At 34.4% G+C, this 23,347-nt stretch overlaps 3 protein-coding genes and 1 pseudogene across 6 annotated transcripts in view; all 4 read right to left on the reverse strand.

Moving 5' to 3' along the window:
• The window catches only part of LOC105130819 (glycine-rich cell wall structural protein 2-like), a 1,484-nt gene extending 1,129 nt beyond the window's left edge, over positions 1-355 (reverse strand). The window contains exon 1 of the mRNA XM_011033502.1: positions 5-355. Coding sequence (XP_011031804.1) covers positions 5-257 — 253 coding nt within the window. The 5' untranslated portion in view covers positions 258-355. The remainder of the gene's footprint in view (positions 1-4) is intronic.
• A 7,687-nt stretch (positions 356-8,042) lies between these two features.
• Positions 8,043-9,524, reverse strand: LOC105130663 (bark storage protein A-like; annotated as a pseudogene).
• A 1,671-nt stretch (positions 9,525-11,195) lies between these two features.
• On the reverse strand, positions 11,196-13,258 carry LOC105130664 (bark storage protein A-like). 4 transcript variants are annotated; one of them, XM_011033265.1, is made up of 6 exons: positions 12,901-13,258; positions 12,740-12,807; positions 12,456-12,611; positions 12,142-12,351; positions 11,786-11,965; positions 11,196-11,606 (listed from the first exon to the last, which is right to left on the reverse strand). In XM_011033265.1, the coding sequence occupies exons 1-6, from the start codon at positions 13,151-13,153 to the stop codon at positions 11,421-11,423; spliced, it is 1,053 nt and encodes a 350-aa protein (XP_011031567.1). In that variant the 5' UTR covers positions 13,154-13,258; the 3' UTR covers positions 11,196-11,420. The 4 variants fall into 4 exon arrangements, with proteins under 4 accessions (XP_011031567.1, XP_011031566.1, XP_011031569.1 ...); XM_011033264.1 differs by having other exon boundaries at positions 12,740-12,824; positions 12,897-13,258; XM_011033267.1 differs by having other exon boundaries at positions 12,897-13,023.
• Positions 13,259-14,316: 1,058 nt separating this feature from the next.
• LOC105130666 (3-phosphoinositide-dependent protein kinase 2-like) lies at positions 14,317-20,726 on the reverse strand. Its single transcript, XM_011033268.1, has 11 exons — positions 20,008-20,726; positions 18,754-18,934; positions 18,550-18,602; positions 18,017-18,118; positions 17,837-17,945; positions 17,672-17,750; positions 17,345-17,510; positions 16,331-16,465; positions 16,039-16,211; positions 15,090-15,312; positions 14,317-14,756 (listed from the first exon to the last, which is right to left on the reverse strand). Exons 1-11 carry the CDS (start codon positions 20,197-20,199, stop codon positions 14,673-14,675), a joined length of 1,497 nt encoding a protein of 498 aa, XP_011031570.1. The 5' UTR covers positions 20,200-20,726; the 3' UTR covers positions 14,317-14,672.
• Between the last annotated feature and the right edge of the window lie 2,621 nt (positions 20,727-23,347).

Below are 23,347 nucleotides of genomic sequence, written 5' to 3' on the forward strand. Positions count from 1 at the left end.
CTGCCACCGCCCCCGCCCCCGCCTCCGCCTCTGCCTCCACCTCCTCCATGACCACCAGCACCATATCCTTCACCGCTCCCATATCCAGACCCAGAACCATAACCTGACCCGAGTCCTGATCCAGAACCACCACCACCACCTCCTCCCTGCCCTCCACCTCCACCTCCACTGATTGACTGCAGTGTCCTAGCAGCAAAGGTGAGGTCTAAAATAAGCAAGACCAGGAAAGCAGTCCCTAACACTCTTGGGCTTGCCATTTCCAGATTATACTCTCGCCGCTCAATGTATCTGTATGTTTATGCGTGCCACTCGCTATATGAGAAACCAGTATGCTTTGTTGACTGGAAATGCTTGAAGTGGTAACCGTATATATAGGCATTGTAAAGGTGACAAGACAAGGTTTTTGAAAAGTACGGCATTAATTGTAAAGGTAACGAGACACGGTTTTTGAAATGTGTCTTAAATTCCTAGTACCTCTCACTTGGTGATCTTGACTGTTGTAGAAAGGAACGTGTGCTTTGGGTTTCTGTTTCAGTGGTGGGCGTCGGTGGTGGGGTGTTGGTCTTTACGAGTGTTTCGCAATGTGTTTTAAAATAATTTGAAGTTTTTTTTATTTTAAATTAATATATTTTTAAATTATTTTAATTTACTGATTTAAAAAAAATAATTTTTTTAATATATTTTTATAAATAAAAAATATTTTAAAAAATAACCCCAATTATATTTCCGATCACGATCGCAAAGGACTGTCTGTTTCTGTCTATAAGCAACAGAATACAAGCTTTATCCCCACCTTTTGCTTTTATTTACTTAGCCGTATCTTGTAATATTTGACTTCGGCAATGGGACTAATAGCATGCATTTCCCACTCTTTATCATTCTGTTCATATTAATTTGAGCTCCACTTTTGAGTACACGTATTAATTTTCCCATGTACTGGTAGCTGTCCTGCGGTGATTTGTGCTAACGATTGTCTCCTTACGCGTAAGTTTATCCGCTAACGGTAGTGATTTATGTACACAGATATCTTTCTACTCTGCGTGTATGCTAACAATGGGCTAAACTTCCACAACAAACTGGGTTGTTCAGTCAATATTTTCTTATTTCGGTTACACTTTCCGTCATTGAATATAAATAAATAGATCTGTGCTTAAAAACCGCGTTCGATTGTCTGTTCCGGTGTATGAAAGCATCACTGCTAGCAGAATGTTAGGCCATCTGCGTGGTTGATAGTCTTCTACTCTTGCACAGATAGAATTTCAGTTCCATATGCACAGATCATCGCATCCTTCAATGGCATGCTTTAACAAGTCCATGTAAGAGTTCTAGAACATTTTTTTTTCTTCCATAGAGTGGTTGTGCTTTCAAACATATCCTCTCTTGTTTTTCTTCCATATTTTTTCTTGAATAAAACATGTTAATGATGAGAGCACTAACTCATTATAGAATTTTTAAATTTATTGACGCATTTTTCTATTGATATTTATACTCACAGTCTCCCGGCATGAATTTTTTTAACCCGCTCATAGAAAAAATCATTCATCAGAAAAAATTCTCCTCGGTAATTTGTGATATGTCGTTGAGTCTATCAATAATAATTTTACTAACAATTAATTGACGGACAAAGCATGCAAAAAAAAATTACTAGCTTCATTCTATTAGGATTTCCATCAATAAATATAATAAATCACTGACAAAAAATCCGTATCATTTAATCGATGAGTTTTTTGACTTGTCAGTATTTCCTTTATTGAATTTGGATATAACCATCAAATAAACCTTCTGTTATTTTTTCGGTCAGTAAACAGTAGCAGTGGTATTTGTAGTAATTCTTTTTCAATTCTTTGAATATACCAACGGACTTAAATTGTCGGTAACTCCATTAATAATAATTTAAAAAAATATTAAACACAAATAGAAAATAAATTAAATTAATATAAAAGTAAAATATTTGTTATAAATTTAAATATTCATAAGTTCAAATACAATTAATATAGAATAGAGGTGTCGAAGGAAGAGGAGAAGGCGGGTCTTCGCTGAGACCGTAGGGCGAATAAGATGAAGCATATATATCACTCATATGTAATCTCGTCTCCATTTATACAATCATTAAAGAATAGAAAAATAAAATTTTAAATTTTAAAAATACCAACAACATTCACACAATCAATTAAAACAGAAAAATTAAAAAAAAATCCAACAACGTTCATGAATAGAACAGAAAAATGCAAACACAAAAAAAACACAAAGAAACAAAAAAAAAAAGAATGATCTTACATTAGTATCATTATGAGTTTCCCCAAGCCTGAGAAGAGAGAAAAATTAAAAATTATGTTAAATAACATGAGAAGAAGAGAGAGAGAAGAGAGGAGAAGACATACCTACATGTGGAGGAGAAAAGAAGGGAAGAGAATACATGGAGGAGAGAGAAAAAGAAAGAAAGATGAAGATTTGAGACAAGATGAGGAAAGAAGAAGTTGTTGAGGAAGAGATAAGAAGAGAAACATGCATTTAATTTGGATATTTTTTTATCAATGATGTTTCTGACAACCAATTAAATATTAATATTTTTAGTTTTTTTGTTAGTGTATTTGTCTATAAAGTTTAACTGAAAATTTCAATTTAATCAAATATTTTAACACACCAAGCATTAACAATGTCTTTACCATCAGAAAATTAAAAATTAATATTTTAATTTTTTTGTCAATGTTTATGTCTATAATATTAAATTAAAATTTTCAATTTAATTTAAAATTTTTAAAAACCCGTCAACTATCACCAATAACTTTTAAGTCTGTCAATTATCTTGTATCCAATGAACAGTAATAATAGTGCAACTCAGAAGTGAACACTATATTAGCTCTTGAAAAAATATCAATGCCTATTTTTTGTCGGTGATCATGTATGTATGGAACATAATTAATTGTACAATTGAGAGGTGAAAAACTACAATATTTTCTAGAATATATCGATGGTCTTAATTTGTCAATGTATATATTAGTATTTAAAAGTTTGTTGGTATTTTTATCAGTGTAAATGACATATCATTGTACTTTTTATCTATTTTATTTTTCCACTATAATTTTTTTAGAATATATTAATAAAATATTTTTATCGGTGTTTACTGATGAATAATACGAAGGTATATTCAAAAAAATTCACTATAATTTACTGAAAAAATATTTTGTTGGTGTGTTCGTTTGCCAATTTTCTAGTAGTGTTTTGCTATCAAAATTAGCAGCCGGCTTCACATGTTTTCCTAAAAAATAAGCCATAAATTAATGTGAATAAATTGTTGAAGTATCATACGTATCTAGCTTCCAATGTACATCTCAACGCCATATTCTACTCTCCAGAATATCCCGAAAATCTCAGGCCACAAACACCCGCTAGCTCACCATCCAAAATTGTCCAATTGCATAGCACGCTTGCTTTCAATAATCGCTACCTATCCATCATATCCTCGACCAAAATAGAAATGCGTGGGCTATCGTCAATTTCTGACTATCAAGTAATGTGAATGAATCGCAACTTCCAAGCACTTGTGCATTTGGAATTCACAAATAGATCAGGTGTATAATTCATTATTTATTATGGGGACATTCTTCAACAAAGGCTGGCGGAAGGTGCTCTCGAATGTTCCTCTCCAATAGCAGATTGAATGTGAGAGAATACTTGTTCAACGCACTACCAGGGAGATAAATTTGGTTTGGTAGAGTTTTGGTGATATGGAAGAAATGGAAGTCATTACCATGTTATTAATTAGTGGCAACCATTATGTGAATGTGATCTGGAGATTCTCTTCATGGATATGCACAAATTATTTATAGTATCATCAGCCTCGATTAATTTCCCATTGATCAAGGATTGGCAATTGACATGGGGGGAGAGTAATAAAACAAAGATCATTCACCATTAAAGAATAAGATGCCAGAAATCTGTTCTTTCCATTCCATTATAATTTTTAAGGCCAGCGCGATGTCGGATGCGACACTTTGTATATTACCTAGTTTAGATAATTATATAATTATTATTTATTTTTTTCATAATTAAGGATAAAGTTAACTAGCATATTGATAATTGATTCAATTCTATATATACTTGTAACCCCGTCATTCGTCATTCATAATGTTACGAACTTTCTGGACAATCCAACTGCTAAGGAAATCAGCTTGCTTACAAGTTCAGTGCCAAAAGGTGCCTTAATTAATCCACTCTGGCATAGCACCTCGTTTCGTTACATCTTCTCGATTGATTTCTTTCATTGAAATTATTGCAAAAAGAGCACTTTTTCGGTTTTTCTTTCTGCTTTCAGTTCGGGTGCCGAAGACCCAAAATCTTGCAAATTGAATTGCTGATAATTTCAACACAAGTCCACAACATCAAAACCCTAATCTTTAATAGAACAAAAACAGAGAGAATACTAAGGAGATCGTTTGGTACCGTTCGGCAGGCGTTAAGAGAGAGAGGGGGGAAGGTTTTGTAGTGTATTGTCGCTGGTATTGTTCGACTAGAGGCCGCGCGCCAGCCCGTAATCTTGGACCGGAATGTCCTAACCCAGGGCAAAATGCCATAAAACAAAACAAAGGAAAACGGAAGGGGAGAGGGAAGGGGAGAGTTGGGAGATTTCAGTGGGAAGTCAAGATATTTCGTGTATCTAGTATAACGGTAAGGAAATCACGCGTGATTGTTAAGCTGACGCGGTCGGGGATTTCACTCCAATTCAAAATTGGGCTTAATGGGCCAGTTTTAAACTTTAAGTGGGCTCTTGTTATTAAGTAACTCCAAGCCCGTATTTGTAAGGCCTTTAAAGTCTTCATGCTGTGCCCCCTCTCATAAAAGCAAAAAAGTATTTAACGAAAAATTTCAATCACCGATTCCTACTTTCATAACGATTAACATTAAGCTATTAAATCATTTCAGGATTGTGACATTATATGGGGAAAAAAAACGTTTACAAGAATTCTGATTAGTAATTAGCTGTTCTTTACCTATCAAAATGAAAAAGATCCTTGTTATAAATTGATTGGAGAACAATCATATATTCAGGATTAATTAAAAGCAACTAGACTAGCAATAACAAATTAGAGACTCAAGACAAGGACAAGGTGAGGTAATTCCCAAAAATAGATGTTAGATTCTTCTTTATGTGGATGGTTCAATTTGGAAAGGGATTAATAAGAGCTTGCAAGAGGCTTTCTCAAGACTTGAATGCTCTTATGGTAATTTCTTTTATCTTTTTTTTTTTAGAAAGTTTATAGCTTCTGGAGATTTTTGTTCTATTTAACAATAGCATTTGAGGTAACTTGACATGAAATTTTATGCGCATAGACTGTTGCACTGGTTAGATTGTGTGAAAAGTGAATATTTGATTGCATGTCTGGCCTGCAATAGTTATGTTGAGTTAAGCTGTTGTTGTTTCATCGCTCTAGTTTTGGCTGCGGCTTTATGTTCTGAGGTGTAACAAGGCTAAAGAGTTATTATGGTCATGCTAGCAGAGAAGATGAGGCAGAGGCTTTTACCGGGCTCGAGCTCTCAAAGTAGTTATGGGGATGATGAGGAAATGGATTCCAAAGAAGAGATGAAATATTGGCTGTAGAGTGTTGGTATCATATCTCCAGTAACAAAAGAGTCTGCAAGTGCCATGTATCATCAACAACTGTCCTGTCAAGTCAAGTCTGTTTTGTTGGCTCTCTGTGTATCTCTCATGGTTAATGTTTGATAAGAGAGATTTAGATGGATATTCTTAGTATTACTTGCTTTAGTATGCTGAGTAAATTCTCATGTTAAATGGATCCTCTTTTACTTAATTTTCTTCCATCGAAGAGAATTTCAATCTCTCTTTGTTTTTGCTCAGTTGGCAGATTTTGTCAGATTTCCTCTAATGAAATTAAAGCTGGAGGAGTGATCAATCAATGTTGTATGGACTCTCCAACCGTGCTCGCACAGTTTTGTTTGATCCCATGAGCATTCCTCGTTTTACTGAGTAGTACTTCAATCCGTATTGAACTTTTGATTCCTTGGCAGCTCTCACTGATGCTAATAGACCCTTTATTCTTTTTGTACGTGTTCTGCATACAGTTGATCTCACCTAGGATTGGCTGCCAGCACGTTCTTTTTTAGAGAAGTTTGATGTGTATGCATGATACTATCTTCAACTAATCTGGAATTATGATTGTGTGTCTTGAGATCCAAAAGATGGATTACCTTTGCGACTTTCAACTTATTCATAAGATTGTACTTAAGCTGCTATAGACAAATATATCACGCGCGCAAGTCACTGCCAACTGGCAATAAAATAAACTAATTGTTGGTTTTATTGATGGGTATAAGATATGTTCTCTGTGGAAGAACTTGTATAAGATTAGTATGAAGACAGCTATCCGATAAATTTGACAACAGCTTGGGCAGCATTGCAAGCTGCTAAGGGTCCACATGTCTGGATTGCTTGATTTTCAGGTTTCTAAAGAAAAATTTATAGAAGAGTTTTGCAGAGAGGATGAGAAAAATTTCTTGTATTTGTTTTTTATTGCAGTATTAGTGCAGAAAACTTTGCTTTTATATACATGTAATAAATAACAGAATTCTAGATTTTAGGAATTAATTCATCTCAACCATTCATCGGCTACGATTCTTACATATATAAGAAACAGTTCTAACAGAATTTAACAAAAAAAAACTAATTATAACTGTTATAACTGTTTTAACTGCTTCTTTACCTGTTTTAATAGAATTTCTTCCATTTCTTCATTCTTCTTGCAGGGTTTTTTTTCTAATACTTCAAAAATAAGTAACAGCTTAGCTTTCAACCGCCTCTCCTAAGTTGTTTACTGATTTAACTCTAAATTTCAGCCTTAGTTGCTTGAATCTATCTTTAGACAATACTTTTGTAAAGATGTCTGCAAGTTGTGCTTCACTTCAACAGAATTGCATATTTATCACTTCCTCTTGTAGAGCCTCTCTTATAAAATGATACTTTCTATTTATATGTCTTGTTCTTTGATGAAAAATAGAATTTTTGGCCATTAAAATTGATGACATGTTATTACAGAACAAAGGTGTTGCTTCAGCTTGCGTTTCACCAAAATCATCAAGAAAAATCTTAATCAAATAGCTTAAGCTGTTGCTTCAAATGCTGAAACATACTCAGCTTTCGTAGTTGATAATGTCACCGTGTTCTATTTCATAGAGACCCAAAAGAATGCTCCACTCCCAAAAACTGAATGCATAGCCAGAGATGCTCCTGATATCATTTTCACTTTTTGCCCAATCTATATCACAAAATTCAATAAGAGTTGTTGACTGAACTTTAACGTATTCAATTATGTTGCACATATCTTAGAATTCTTTTTGTAGCTCTCATGTAAATTTTAGTAAGTCCATTCATGAACCGTGACAGAAATTGACAACATATATCAGATCAGGTCTAGCCCCTGCTGTCCATTTCAGGCCTTGATAAGATAGGGAAAAAAAAAAACACGAACTGTTTATCTCAAGAATGCTGTAATTATTTGAACATGATATTTTAGAGTTCTTACAGCTTTGCATCACTGATTGACATCAAAATCTTTCCTTTTCAGATATGTTTCCAAGGAAGTTTCCTCTGCTGCACTAAATCAGCTAGGATGTGCTGGAGAACTTCTTAGAAAGACAGTTATTTAACTTGTCACTCATATTTCATATTATTGCAACTGATCAATGCGAAACAATGCTTTAAAGCATAACTCTATTGAGAATTATATCCCGGTAGCTTGCTGACAAATTTAAGAACAGCCTTGTCAGTATTCAGAGCTGCAAACGAACCATATGTGTCCATTCCATTCTCTCCTGATTATCCTCCAGCTAAATCTGACATCCCTCTGACAAGCAAGTCTGGAATAGCAATAGTATTAGTTTCTTCAGTTGATAATGAAACAACCTGTTGGATCTTGTAATTTCAGAATAGATAGCCAGGATTTGAACAAGGTTCAAATTCAATCCAATGAATATGTTTATGCTGATGCTTATCAACCTAATCAAAACTTGATACATTCAACACCGAAAGGAAAAATAAAGAACATATTAAGTAATTAAGATCAAAGGGAAGAAAAACTTGCTATCAGTACAGAAGAGCTCTCCATATCAGCTGATGAAACCCCAAAAGCCTTACAAAGGAAATCCCTGTAAGGTGCGTTGTCCACGAAAATGTCTGCGGTTGAGCCCTTGAACCCAACAACTAGCTTGGGCTTTTGTCGAAGGTAGAAGCTTGAATCAACACGCTTCTCCAGTTCCATCCCCTGAAAAAGATTGAACGATACATTGAAACTAATCTGCAAGAGAGGCTTTTGTAGGAAATTGTGTATCAAACAGCAAAGAGTAGCCTGCATTTTATCCTAGCTTTAACTTTGAGGAAAGAAATATTAGCAAATTGGAAAAATCTGAGAGACGGGACATGTATGTCTAACCTCCAAACTAGAAGCGAGCTTAAGCCAATGCGGACTCACTTCTGCCCAAAACAGGGTCGTAGCATCATTAGGCTACCTTGACACTGAAAATAACTGCTCGGTACTGCAACTGAGTTTTCCTAACAGATTCACACCATCTCCTTTAGGCACATTATATTTTCCAACCTCTAATTGAGCGACATTATCAGGGTCCACAGTCCCTTTTGGGTTCTACAAGTCACAAAATTCTGTATACGTGAAGTTGAAAATATGATTGAAAGAGGTAAAAACTACAGCGTAAGAATATTTATGAATTCACACAAGCCAATTCCAAAGGCCAGTATTAGCAAACTGTTTGGGGATGCTAACATCTCCAATGGCCATAGAATTGTTGATATTGCCAGAAATCCCAAAATGGACAATCCCGGCTACATCAAACAGATCCAGCATTTTTTGTGTCACCGCAGCAGCATTGACCTGATTGAACCAACAGCACATTTAAATCAGCTCGAGGATGGCAACGTGTTCAGCAAACATTGCCATGTTTCTTCTGCAGCTATGAATTTTCTAGTCTAACAAGCTCTCCTGTACTTTACTGATTTTTTCCTTTTTTTCTTTTGGAGACGTGCCATATAACTTCAAACTTGATGCATCAGTTGGAGTGAATAAAAGAAAATGATTCACCATTCCAATCCCACATCTCACATAGATGACTTTCTTCCCGTAGATTATTCCGACTCGGTATGTTCGCCCTTCAGTACCACATTATCATTCTAACTTGCAGAACAAATGCAATCCATCAACAATGCAGTTATATAAGAAAAGAACCCACATACCTGACAGGTCCACGAAAGGGTGCTCAGGACTAGGCTTGAAATCCCCAGTCCCTAAAATGGCATTCTCCTCTGGTGGAAACACAGTGAGGAGACCAATCAATACAAGGCCCTTTACTGTTAACTTGCTTTATTAGTTTCAAAGAATTTATCTTCTTTGATGGTATAGCAGACACAGATACAACCAACAAACAAGTCAAGACTAGCGATGCAAAATATGGTATCGTTACAAGTTTTGCTGCCATGGTTGAGTTTAGCTTTTATGTGAATTGCCTATGTATAGGCTGCTTAATTAAGTTGTTAAGCAATGAGATGCGTGCTAGTTCATTGCAGGTGTTTCACATGAATTTATTTATAAGAATAGGTGTTTTCACTAAAACCCTATAGTTGATTTTTATTTTATTTTTACATTGTAGTAGCTTTTAAATTGTGGTTTGAAATAAAAAAAAATATAAATTATAATATTTTGTTTATTCAAGATTATCAATGAGATTCCTGTAAAATTATAATATATGTTAATTAACTAAATAGATTGAGATAAAATATATGGCATCACACCAAATTGATCAGCACAGGAAAGCAGGACTATCTATGAATGAGGCGACCTTATATTCACTCGTGAATACCATAGAAAAAATTTCGGTTGATGGCATGGGAAACCTCAAGTCGTAGGAATTGGTCGAGTCACATGACAACCCTCACACTTTCAACTCTTTTTTTATTTTTATTAAAATGAATATTTAAACTAATTTGTATACTCAATTAGTCTCCTAAATTCTAAAATTAATAATAATATAAATCTTTAATAACTTTAAAAACAATCAAACTCATGATCCAAAAAAAACCCAATTAATGACCACTTTCAATTTTTATGGTCATGCGTGGTACCTCTGTCCAACATATGTTCACTAGATGTCTGCCATCTGTATACATCCAAGAGGATGAAGGGACCACAACTGTTAGATAAAGAAATGGTGCTCAATTACATGAAGTGAAAGGACTCAGAGAACGTTGATCACCACACAAAATATATATATATATATATATATATATATATATATATATAGTTGTTTTTTATAGTATATTTTATTTTAAAATATATTAAAATATTTTTTATTTTTTAAAATTTATTTTTAATATTAACACATCAAAACTATCTAAAAACACTAAAAAAATATTAATTTAAAATAAAAATATAGATATAATTTTGAAAAGTATTTCTAAAATATAAGAACAATATTGTAAATAAAGATAGTATTTAAATCATATTATTATTATTTTTTTAGAAAAAGAGAGGTTCACAACTTCATATAAAGCTGATAAAAAAAGTGAAAAAAAAAATGACAAGGCAAATTATAGTTATCAGACATGATTGGAATAAAATTTTGAATATGTAAATTACGATATAACAGGCTAATAATTGGTTTGCAGTTTAATCGCATTAATTAAGCTTTTTAGAAAGAAAAAAAATGATTCACACAGAGTTGACAGAAAAAAAAAAAAAAAAAGGATTCACACAGAGTTGACAAAAAAAAAAAAAAAAAACGAAGATATATTTACAAGGCAAATCATAGTTATCAACATGATCCAAATAAGATTTTGAATCTGTAAATTGCCGATATGATTAAGGCCAATCATTGGTCCGTATTTTAATTATAGTCTTGTGATATAAATTATGAGTTTGGCTATGTTATCATTGAAATATTTTAAAATATATATATATATGTTCTTGAATTTTATAAATTAATTTTTAAATAAATTAATTAGATCATATTACATGAATTTTTATATGATTTAATTTTTTTATTAGGAAAACATTAGCAATATTTGAATTTTTTTTACCTTCAAAAAATATTTAATTCAACTAGCAGCATTGCATAGGCCATCGATCTAATTATTTACCTGATATTTATTTTTGGTTTCATGAAAAATGTCCTGCTAGTGCATCAACTGTTAAATTTTCTTTCAATCAATTGTTGCAAGCAAATTACTTCTGACATTTTTGAATCAGTGATTGATATAAAAATCTGGGCTTGTAGAATGAGTCCCAGATGAAGTTTGTTCCTGCTGCTTCAAATCTGCTGAAGAACCCCTAAAGATGTCTCCTTTGTCTCCTAGTTGTTAAAACTCTAATTTCATGGTATGATGACACATTAATGAGAAACTACATGTAATGCAGCAATGGAGAGTTGTATCCTGGTAGCTTGTTGATTAATTCAAGAACAGCTTTAGCGGCATTGAGGGCTGCAAGTGAACCAAATGTGTGGATTGCATTGTCTCCTGATTCTGCTCCAGCTAAATCTGACAGCCCTCGGATGACAATCACAGGAAAGCCATTTGACAAGCATGTCTGAAAAAGCAAGTTCCGTCAGTATGATCTTTGTTGATCATGAAATTAATTGTTCGAATCTTAGCTACTTCAGAAGCTTTGGATCTTAATTGCAATGTGAAAAGAAATAAGAAAAGAAAAGGACTAGTCCATTTAACTGTGCTGGTTATCAGAAGGGGGATTCAGATAAGTTAACTTGCCATTACTACAGCAGAACTTTCCATGTCTGATGATGAAACCTCAAAAGTTTGAAAGAGGAAATCTCTGTAAGCTGCATTGTCCAAAAAGATGTTGGACGACGCGCCCTTGAGCCCAACAACTAGCTTAGGCTTCTCTTTAAGGCACAAGCTTGAATTAACACACTTCTCCAGTTCCATCCCCTGAGGATTTCATGTTAAAATATAAATTGCAAGTGTAATCTACTACAGAAGAGGCTTCTGTAGGAAATTGTGAAAGAAGCATCAAAGGGCAGCAAGCAAATTTCCTTAACTGTGACTTTCAAGAAAATAAAATTAGCAGATGGTGAAAACTGAGGGGCTGGTTTTGAATGTCTAACCTCAAGGCTCCTAGCAAGTTGAAGCCATTGCTGACTTACTTCCATCCACCACAATGAAACAGCAGTGTTAGGCTCCCTTGACACAGAGAAGAGCTGCTCAGTGCTGTATCCAATCTGCCCCAGCAGATTCACACCATCACCTTCGGGTACATTGTAGCTTCCAACCTCCAAGTAAGCCACATCGGCCGGGTCCATTGTTCCATTCGGGTTCTATCAATAGCAAAGGTCTGTGTGCGTAAGCTGCAATTGGATAGGGACAACGGAAATAACAACACATTAAAGATTGAAAGTTTTCAAAATTTGTGAACTTGTACCAGCCAGTTCCAAAGGCCAGTGTGAGCAAATTGTTTGGGAATGGTAACATCCCCAATCGACATAGAATCATTCACATTGCCAGAAATTCCAAAATGAACAATCCCAGTTACGTCAAATAGATCCAGCATTTGTTGTGTTACCGCAGCAGCGTTTGTCTGATCGAGTCAGAAGCAAACTTAAATCAGTTTGTGAAGGGAAATACAGCTATGAATCTTCAGTCTAAGAGTACACAAAAAACAGAACTCAATGCATCAAGTGGGGTGAAAAGATAATATTGGCTTACAATTCCAACCCCACATCTCACGAAAACGACTTTCTTCCCATTGATTTTTCCCACTCGATACCTTCGCCCTTCAACATCATAATTACTGTCATTTAACAGAACAAACTACAATCAACTGTAATCAAAGTATCTAGCAACCATTCCTGAGAAAGAATACCTGCCTGAAAGATCCACAAAAGGGTGTTTAGCATCTGGCTTAAACGCCCCAGTTCTGAAAAAAGCCTCTTCTTCTGGTGAATACACGGTTATGAGACCAATATAAGGCCCTTTGCGGTTGAGTTGTTTGATTGTGCTAAAAGAACCTCTCCTCCTCTTTGATGGTATGGCTGACACAGACATGACCAGAAAAGAAACAAAAACCAGCACTACAAAACACCGTGCAGCCATGGTTGAGTGAGTACAGAGTGAGTTCATTGCTATTTGCTTGAATGAAAAGACCTATATATATGCTCGGTCAACGCTCATCGATCTGGTAGATATATTTTTTTTTATTTCTTGCCTCATGATTCATTTTCTGGTGTTCCATATTGATTGATTTATTTATTTATTTATTTATTTATTTAGAAAAGCAAGAAATGTAAATTCACATGAAGTTGACAGCCCAAGTGGAAGCTTTTAAAAATAGACAAGATTAGGGTCCTATCTCTTGACAGGACCAGAGAGGCAGGGAAGACAATAATTAGCATAATATCCTATTATTAAATGTTTTAGAGCTTAAATTCACATGAAGTTGACAGCCCAAGTGGGAGCGTTTAAAAATAGACAAGAGCAGGGTCCTATCTCTTGACAGGACCAGGCAGAGAAGACAAGGATTAGCATAATATCCTATAATAAAATGTTTTTGAGCTTAAATTCTCATCTTCATGTATGGTTCTGCATGCCATCTTCTTGTTGTTGCTATATTTTATCTGCAAAAAATGTTAATTAATGTAAAACAACGAAAATAATCTGACTTCTTGTTTCACCTGAGAGTAAATCGGAGTCTACAAGTGATTTCGAGCTGCCGACGATGCTTATCTGGCAGTTACTTAATCATAAACAGAACAAGACAAGGCTTATGCTCTTTAAAAGCTATGTTCTGTAAATTTCTTGCTGCAATGCATCTGCACTAAACTAATTACCGGCAATGTAATAATCACTGTTATTAAATCCAGTCCCACCATGTACCTAAACTATTGACTGCACGTGTTAATTCTTAATTCATAAACTGGTCACTCTACCAACAGCCTTGGCCTCTGTAGTGTAGAGTGACCTGTTCTGTTCATCATCTAGGTACCATTTGACATACCTTGACCTTCTTTCAAATATAGAGCGAATAATTATTTAATCCGTGTGTTTTAACAAAATAATTAATTAATTCTAGTTATTTGAAAAATATAACATTGCATCCTTGTACTTGTATTTTTATTTTCGATCAAATACATTAATAATGTTTTATTTCCTATAATAATGTTTTATTTGCTCAAATTACATTAATTTCAAGTATTTTTAGATTTTAAAAAAAAAAAAAATTGGACGTGCTTCCATGACTCTATCAGCACAGAGCAGGATCTATGCAACAGTAACAGAAAATAAGCGGGATAAATCTTCACCTGTAAATATTTCATTCAAGGAAATAACTTTTCATTAATGGCTTGGAACTTTAAATGTAGTAAATAAGTAGTGAACCCTAGCCCTCCTCTACAAACCCAGCAATCAAGACTTGCGTTGTACACGACTTTCATTAAAAGCATAACATACAGAAAGGCCCCGTTGCAAAGTCAGTTTGGAGCGGGAGGGAAAGTGAGCTTGATGGGGCAGCTTTGCACCTTGAAGAAGCCAAACTTGCAACAAAATAAATAATTGTTGGGGTTGTCGACTGTTTCAGGAATCCCCAAGTTCCTCTATGTATCAAATGCATCAAAGAATGTTCGGCACGTCCATAAACAGATTTTCACTGGTTTTGAAGACTCTCAATGGCCTTTTTCCACTGCCACGCTCTCTGCTTAACATCTTCAAATGACCTTACCTTCTTCGGCTGAAAGAGCACATGATTAAATCAGGAAAATGAAGGGAAAATGCAGAGGGTGAGGGATGGAGAGAGTGAAGAGATATAAACTGGAGAAGAATCCTCTATAGCTGGAATTTTTAATAAGAAGAAAATCAAAGTGTAATGAAGAGGATCATAGGGCTATATAGCATAGTGCAGCGTAAGTCTTTGAACTCCTACTATCAAATTATTTATGCATTTTCTACAATTCACGAGTCCAAGGTTCAATGAGGTGTCCCACAAGATTGGAAACGACACTAGTTTAGAATGAAAAAGCCTCCAATGATTTCATCAGTTAGATGATTGGCAAAAGAGGCATACCGTACAGATCTTAAAATGTGAAGGACTTGTAACTTGGACACTCAGGTCATCGGTATTGTCAGACCAAATTATATTTCCCTTCACCATTAACTTTGAAGGGTCCACGTAGATCAACTTTGGCCTGTTGGTCAGGATAAGCTGCACCTTCTTGCTCGTCAGTTTCTGTAATTTCTTCACCATCGAGATCATTACAACAGATTCCCCTGGATCCAAAAACTGTTGCCTGGTAACATGGATATCCTACATGTTAGACATACTTCCAAATAGTCTGGAAACAAAGGAGAGGAAAAAGACAAGCCAACACTTAAATTTCTCCATTAAAATAACTTCATAGTGGCATTCTTTTGAAGCTTTGAGAAGAATGAGGGAAAACAACCACCACATGCCATCCTAATAATGCCGACTAAAGACCTTCTCCAGCCCTGGGACTATTCGTTTAGATTGCTTCCAAGAAGCAAGCTGCGCCAGCTTTTTAGTAATGTTAAATGGTCAACTTCCTTGAGGTAAAACTGGAAAAATGTGCTCAACTTTTATGTAAACCATTACAGTCAATACAAAAAAAAAAAATTCAATTGAATCCAGTATCTCAAGGCATGTCCTCAGTGAGTTCAAAAGATGGTCAATCTTCCTCAAACAATTCCAAGCACAAACTTGGAGGTTACATAATCTAAGCAGCTGAGTAGGTGCACAAGACAAGGAATGCAAGGAACTTAAATTAAACAGTAATTCTAACTGATTGGATAGCGGTCAACCAGAACCATATCCTCTTCACATTCTTCAACTCCCAATACCCATGTGAGGCAACAGCAAGAATCTCAAAAAATATATTGCAACAGGTTTACACCGAGAAATTTTGCAAAGCAGAGAATCAGACTTATTGAGAGAAGCAGAAAAGGGACATATATAAAGGCAGATAATGTGCATAAAGCAAAAGGTGTTAAGCCAATACCATTTAGAATCAAAGGAGTCAATTGAAGCAAGTCTAGTTATGTGTGAAGTTGATTCAGCAGATGATGAGACTCCAACATTCCCATCATTTTGTGTCATCGAACTGTCACCAATGTGTGTAGGGTTAAATGGAGACCCAGGGTCATGGTCATGGTCATTGTCACTGGATTGTGCCTGGTACATGAATAACAAAAGAGATAAAAAAAATCCAAATATTATTAGCATGAAGACAAAAAGACAAAGGAAATTTGAAATCCTTCAGCACATAATATTTTAAAGCAGTGTTGTCGTACCATTGGCTCCAAAACAAGTTTTGGAGGGGTTTCTCCTCTTAAATTCTTCCAGTCAACTCCCTCAAAGAATGGATGATTCTTGAGCACAGCATAACCACCGCGTCCAGCACCTGGTCTTCTGCTGGGATCTATATCCTACATGGTTGTAACATTGAAGATCAAAGACCTGAATCACAAACTTCATAAGAGAATATCTGTATCACTTGTAATATTTGGGGCAAAGGGAAAAAGTTAGCTTGACAATAATATCCAAATTCAGAGATTATGTTCATAATGTTCCCGGCCCAAATCTTAAGGATGGTAGAATAGACAACCAAAGGAAAGCACGTGTGCTTTTCCTATCAAGCAAGGTTAAGGTTCTATAAATTTCACTTTCATTCCAAGGGAGATCAGCCAACGTGAATCACCATAAAATGACCTGTCCTTTGTCACTAGTCATGTGCCTCAAAACTGGAAAGCGGAAGTATAGCAAGGTTAACATCCAGGCACTCAGTGTTAACCCATACAAATAGATATTGTAGATGGTAACAACTAAAAGCTTTTTCACTTTGAGGAGCCAAGGTAAAATCTTCTTGAAAGCAAAAGGCCAAATTACAATCTTTTAAGGGGGAAGGAAGGTAACTTTGCCCCAGGCCCCCTTGGATCCCTGCATGCACTCAACAAAGATTGTGCATCACTACATCTTTAAGCTTGTTCCCAGTCATCTAGATCATCCTGAAACCAACCATATAAGATATAGCTGGTTGTACTAAATGGGTTTCCTTGTCATTGTTACTGTGTGATTTTAAAGATTTTAAGGCCACACTTAATTACAGTCGTGGTATGAACTGAAAACTTGAATCTGCACATTTTTGTAGGGCAAGTGTAAACTCTTACCATTGACCAAGTAGCGATATTTTTATATGTACATATAGAAGAATAGAACAAAAAAGACAAAGGAGAACACAGGAACATTCAAAAACAGCAAACTAGTACAGAAATAAAAGTTCAACATATGAAAGCTTTGTAGCTTACTAATAAGTGATCAATGAGATCTCTCGCTTCTTCTGAAAAATAATCTGGAAATCTTAAATCCCGAGCAATAATTCTTTGAAATATAAGCCATTCACTTGCATCTTTGAAAGGAGAAGTCCCTGAAAGCATCTGGTACAAAGTGCAGCCAAGTGCCCACAGGTCATTTCTGTTTGAATGTGGTCAAATGAGTAAAAAGGTTATCCCCGATGCACAAGAAATTACATATAAAAAAAAAGACCTGGAAATAAGCTCAAACATGAAAAAACACTGTCAAAAACCTATTCCAATTATAAAATTAATATGAATTGATTTATACGAGTCACTTACCCGAAAGTTGCAGGAGAAGAGTTAAGGACTTCTGGAGGGACATATGCAGCTGTTCCCACAAATGTGCAAGCTTTATCGTCTGAGCAGAGGATCGAAAGAAAAAAAATTAACCTGCAGCTTCAAAAAACACAATCAACAGTTGTATATGATAAGTTCTAGCATTACCTGAAGCTGCATTCGGAAGGACAGTGATGCAACTATCCTGCATGGGCTTTACACTTCCAAAATCAGCAATTTTAATGTGTCCATCTGCAGTAAATAACAAGTTCTCTGGCTGCCATTTAGAAGAGCTTTAGCTTTTCTTGATTTCCAAGTAAAAAGAAGAGCAATGAATTAAAAAATTACCTTTATATCCCGATGAATTAACCCCATACTATGTATGTATTCAAGAGCATCCACAACTTCTGCAGCATAAAAGCGAGCTTCATCCTCTGATAGACGGCCTTTCTGCACATACAATTAAATGGCATAGTATACAATGACAGAGTAGCTAACATGATAAAATACTTACAGGGTAAAAAGTTTGAAGTCCAGAAGATTCTGCTGAGTATTATGTGAATCCAGAAATGCGCAGGGCATTATGCAATTGCTCTAAAGTGTTTCAAATGCAACTTTTTTTAATAAAAGCTATATAAAAGATTAAAGACATAGCTTAATTTATATATTTATCCAGAATCGTCTAAAGTTCATAAATAATACAAGAATGCAGAAGAAATTTATGATATAAGATGAATTTTAAGAGAATTCTTCATAAAGTTAAACTATTGGGTTTTCATGATTTCTGAAAAGTTTCGTATTAGGAACAGCCACGAAAAATTATAGGAGTTACTTTTCCAAAATTAATAATTAATAGCAAGGAGTTTTTAATAGGTACTCACTCTGGTTATTTGATCAAAAAGTTCTCCTCCTTCACAAGATTCAAGTGCCATGTCTGCACAGTAGAATCAAAAAAGATCGATGTCATATGATAAACCCACTAAAGCAAACTAATCATAGCCACTGTGGTTGCAAAAGAAAATATATAAAACACAGAGAACAAAAACAGAAAAAAAAATTGGATAGGCTGCTACCCAGATACCTACACAGAGAATAATTATCCTGAAAAGTAAAAAATAGACGCACGATTCCTGGATGATCCAATTGATCAAGCACTATGCGTTCTAGCTTCACATAAGCTGTTTTATTTTCTTTGGTGATGAATTTTTTGTCCATGATCTTCAAGGCATATACAATTCCTGTGTCCTTCTTCTTTGCTCTCACTACCTGATAAGTCCATTAGTACAATACTCAGCATTCATCACAAGAAGCTCAGAGGCCAACAATTATAAGCAAAAATGGGCTCCTGGGATATAAGAGTTGGATAATAAACACAACAATATTCATTTTCTGATTGAACATTTGTCAAAAATTCTCACAATATGGCATTTAAGAGAGGGTGAGTGTTCGCTCATTATATGGTGTAACTAAGAAGCTGCCATGCCCTGTATCTCTTCTCCACATCCCATACACTCATTGAAACAATGATGAATACACGTATCTGACAGCAAATAAACATTGTATTGTCACAAAGTAAATACCTAACACTACTACCAGAAAAAGTCCAAAGTTAACAATTCACAATTGCTTGATTTCCTACTCTATATCCATAGCTTAAGATTATGTCCTGGAGAAAAAGGGATGAAGAAGGATATTGCTTCACCATCTCCTCCTCAACAATACTACTACTCTGTCACAACATTGTGAAGCTCTCTTCAATCACCTATAGCATAAGCTAAACCAACCACCCTGCCAACTAGGAGGCACTAGTTATGACTACAACAGCAGACTGCTGCTCCCAGAGGGAATGAAGTGAACCTCTGAAACTTCTAATTTTCCATTTGACCGCTGAGAAAAGAAAGGATATCAGCACCAAAAGGAACCTAGCGCTAAAATTGTACGTTTGTATTTGGTTTTCGTTTTCTCAATAGTGAAGACAGAATCAAGGGTAAGTTACTTCATTCAACTTCCCCGGGAATCAAACAAAGGAAATTCAATTTCACAGAATCTGTCATCCTTCAAATGAAATGTCTCCCCTGGACCAGAACCAAAAAATTAAACCCATACAACTCAAAAGTATACATGTGCTGCTCGTAAATATAAGCTTTAGATTACGAGCTGGAATCAGATAATGATAATACAAGCATAGGCTTATAAATCAAAGAAATTGAAACGATGAATAAGAGATACAAACTTTAATCGTAATTATGACCAAACAAACGCAGCCCACCAATCTTCAATAACAAAGAAGCAAACCAACAGAGCCCACGCGAGGAAATACCAAAAAAGAAATACCAAACCTTTGAATAAGATCCAACGCCATAGATCTTGCCAAGCTCAAAATCCTGAATAGTGAAATTCTCTTGCGGAGCTCTAAATGCAAAGCTTTTAGATCTCTGCACATTCCCATTATTGTTATTAGATGATGAAGAAGGAGAATTGCTGCTTTGAACCCTCGACTTTGAATCAGAATCTCTCTCCATTTCCAACATTTCTCACTCTATCAAATTATCTCCGCATAATAGTAACAGTAATAATAATTAAATAAAATAAAATAAAACAGCCCTCTCTCTCTCTCTCTCTAAACAGAAACCAATATTTCTCTCCCTAAAAATCTTGAAGGTGGGTTTTTAAGTCGAGAGACAGCCCATCAAATTCAGAAGGCAAGTTTGAGCCTTTATATTCTCTCTGAGAAAGAAAAGTGAATGATGTATTTGTACGAGATTAATTTGAATCATAGAAATACGTGATTGTATTTTCTTACAATATGGGTATATATGTGTGTGTATTACAGTTGTGAGCTTTAAGGCTGTTGGGGCGATGCAAAAATCTCAAAACACTAAAAAGTGAATGTTGTTATAATTGAAGGAAAGAGGAGAAGTAAGGGATTGTTGTATCCTTGTGTGTGGAAGTTGATGGGGGCAGAGGGAGGCATGGAGATTGAAGAAGAAGAAAACAGGCACAAGGGATTGAATGATTCTTCTTTGTTTCTATTTCTTCCTTTCTCTTTTGCCATTTATAGAGAGTCCAGGTTTCATAATTTATTTTTTCCTGTACATAGAGGGCCTTTATTTTGTTAGATGGCCGATAGTGGGCATGAATGAAGGTATATAATTATAGTTATTTTTTAAAGTATTTTTAATATTAAAATAATTTTTTTAATATTAATATATCAAAATAATTTAAAATACATAAAAAATAATTTTTTAATAAATAATTTTTTAAAAAATATGATTATTCCATGTTTTCAAGCGAGTTTACAAACTTGTTATCACATCATCGTCATGTGAAATTTGGGACATGGGCTTCTTTGAATTTGCTTATATGGGTAAGGAATTATTTATACGGATTAAATTAAAGTTTTGGATACATTATATATTTTTATGTTTTTTTTATTTGTGTAAGGTGTTTGGACCAGCTTATGCATACTAAGATTAATTTCTATGACTCATTAAATACTCTGTAAATCTAATAGACATATAAGATATCGAAGAACTTGACCTAATAGTGAAAGGGACTTACCTCCTTTATCTTTTTATGTTAATATAACGATAGGTAGCCTTTTCTTGCTCTCAGTGATAACTTGAGGTTCCAGGTTATAAAATATTGGGCAAGCCTAGCTTTCCATAAGGCAAATGGCATGGGGTTATGTGGGATGTCCAGCAACGAATTGGAGAGTTTATTAGTGACAGAGCAAAGGACAGGAATTTATCATATCTAGATATAATATATATTATTTTTTTAATATATATTTTTAAATAAAAAAAATTTAGGTTTAAAATTTTATATAACTTTTTTAATTTTTATTAAATAAATAAATATAAATTTGAATTTATAATTGTCTTGTCATTTAAATTTTAATATCATATTAAAAAACTATTTAAATTTAAAAATTTAAATTATTAGATTATTTTTAAAAAAAATTATATTATTTTTTAAAATATATATGCGGAACATTACTACCGCTCCTTGTTCTTTGTTTTTTCAGTTTTCATACGAATCATTTATGACAGAAAGGGGGGGAAATGTTTTTTTGTTCCCTCTTATATATTATTATAACACATTCCATAGAGTTAAATTAAAACTATTTATGTTCCGGTGCTGGTTTGAAAAATTGAACAGGGAGGATCACAGTTGTTTTTTCCTTCCCACGTTGACACGACCAAGGCCAGAGTAAAACAAAACTAGAGGAGAAAATAACTAGATAACACGGTCAATTCATCAAGAATTCAATATATATATATATATATATATATATATTAGTTCATAATAGCTTTTGATTTTAAAATATTTTTTATTTTGAAAAAAAACATGTTTTGTTTAATGTAAGTGTTTTTAGATTATTTAGATTATTAATATTAAAAATAAAGTAAAAATTCTTAAAAAATATTCAGCACAGTACCAAACACACCTGTGATATGGAGGAGAGTTGTCTTCGGACCAAACAATGTTCAGTTTTCTTGTGCAAGTCAAAGGGAATGGTCGTTAATTTGTAGTTAGAAAAAGACAAGTAAATGGCCACGAATATCCTAACCAAACTAGATGTTCTATATTAACAACACTAATAATTAATTAAAGACTCTTAGCTGGGGCTTGGGGGCTGGAGACAGGTCATAAAACAAGATTACTGCCACGAGAAATACATGGATTAAGACATAGAATTGTCATGGTTTTATAATTGATTATTGTTAATATAATCGAAAATCCTCCTCAAATAATTTCTTAAAAATCTCAACCATAGAATATGTAGATCCCACCGGTGATATTCACTTGTTCAATGGATAAGAATTTTCAGAGGGTGATTTTAAAATAAAATCTTTATAAAATTGGCAAATCTTTTTATTCAAGATTTATTTTAAATAATTGTGTTTTCGAAATAATATTAGATTTATTTTAAATAGATTTTTTCAATCTTATTTACTAAATTTCTACTCACATCCCAAAAAATTAATATCTCTCATTAAATGAAATGTATTTAGATTTGAAATTTTTACAGTATTATATTAGTTTATATTTAATTTTTATTAAATAAATAAAAATAATAAAATTAAAACTTATAATTATTTAGTTATTAAGATTTTATTATTCTATTAAATAACCACTTCAATCTAATAATTTATATTATTTTTAAAAATAATTATAATAATGCAACAAGCATGGCTAAAACATTTAATTTTCTTGCTGTATGTGCGGGCGCAGCTTGATGGTACAAGTTTTTTTTTTTTTTTTTGTTGGCCAGCGAGCCTTGCTGGCTCAGTGCGCACCGATGCCTCTTCCAGTCTCCCTGAGAGAATCTGATTCGAGGCCCTTAGGGATGATTTGGAACTTATAATCAATCTGGAACCAATGATAATTTTGGATAAAGCTGGTCTCATCATGTCACACCCAGCTAGCCATTTGACTGGATACCTTTACATCATCAATTTGACCAGGACGGGCAAGGATGTGCCAGTAAATTGGAAAGTGCAAGGCAAGCTGTGCATAAATGGTAGGCCCCAAACACGTGCAAGCAGCCCATTTTTGTGTGAGTTGTGGTCTTGGTTTAAGGGCTGCTTATGAAAGTAGTTGCAGTGGTGGTTCATTTTGGTCTTGTGGGCTCACCAATTAAATCAGACAGAGACTTTAGCCCATGTTTGTCCT

This window comes from Populus euphratica, unplaced genomic scaffold, assembly GCF_000495115.2.
Source record: "Populus euphratica unplaced genomic scaffold, PopEup_1.0 scaffold29.1, whole genome shotgun sequence".
Taxonomy (NCBI): Eukaryota; Viridiplantae; Streptophyta; class Magnoliopsida; order Malpighiales; family Salicaceae; genus Populus; species Populus euphratica.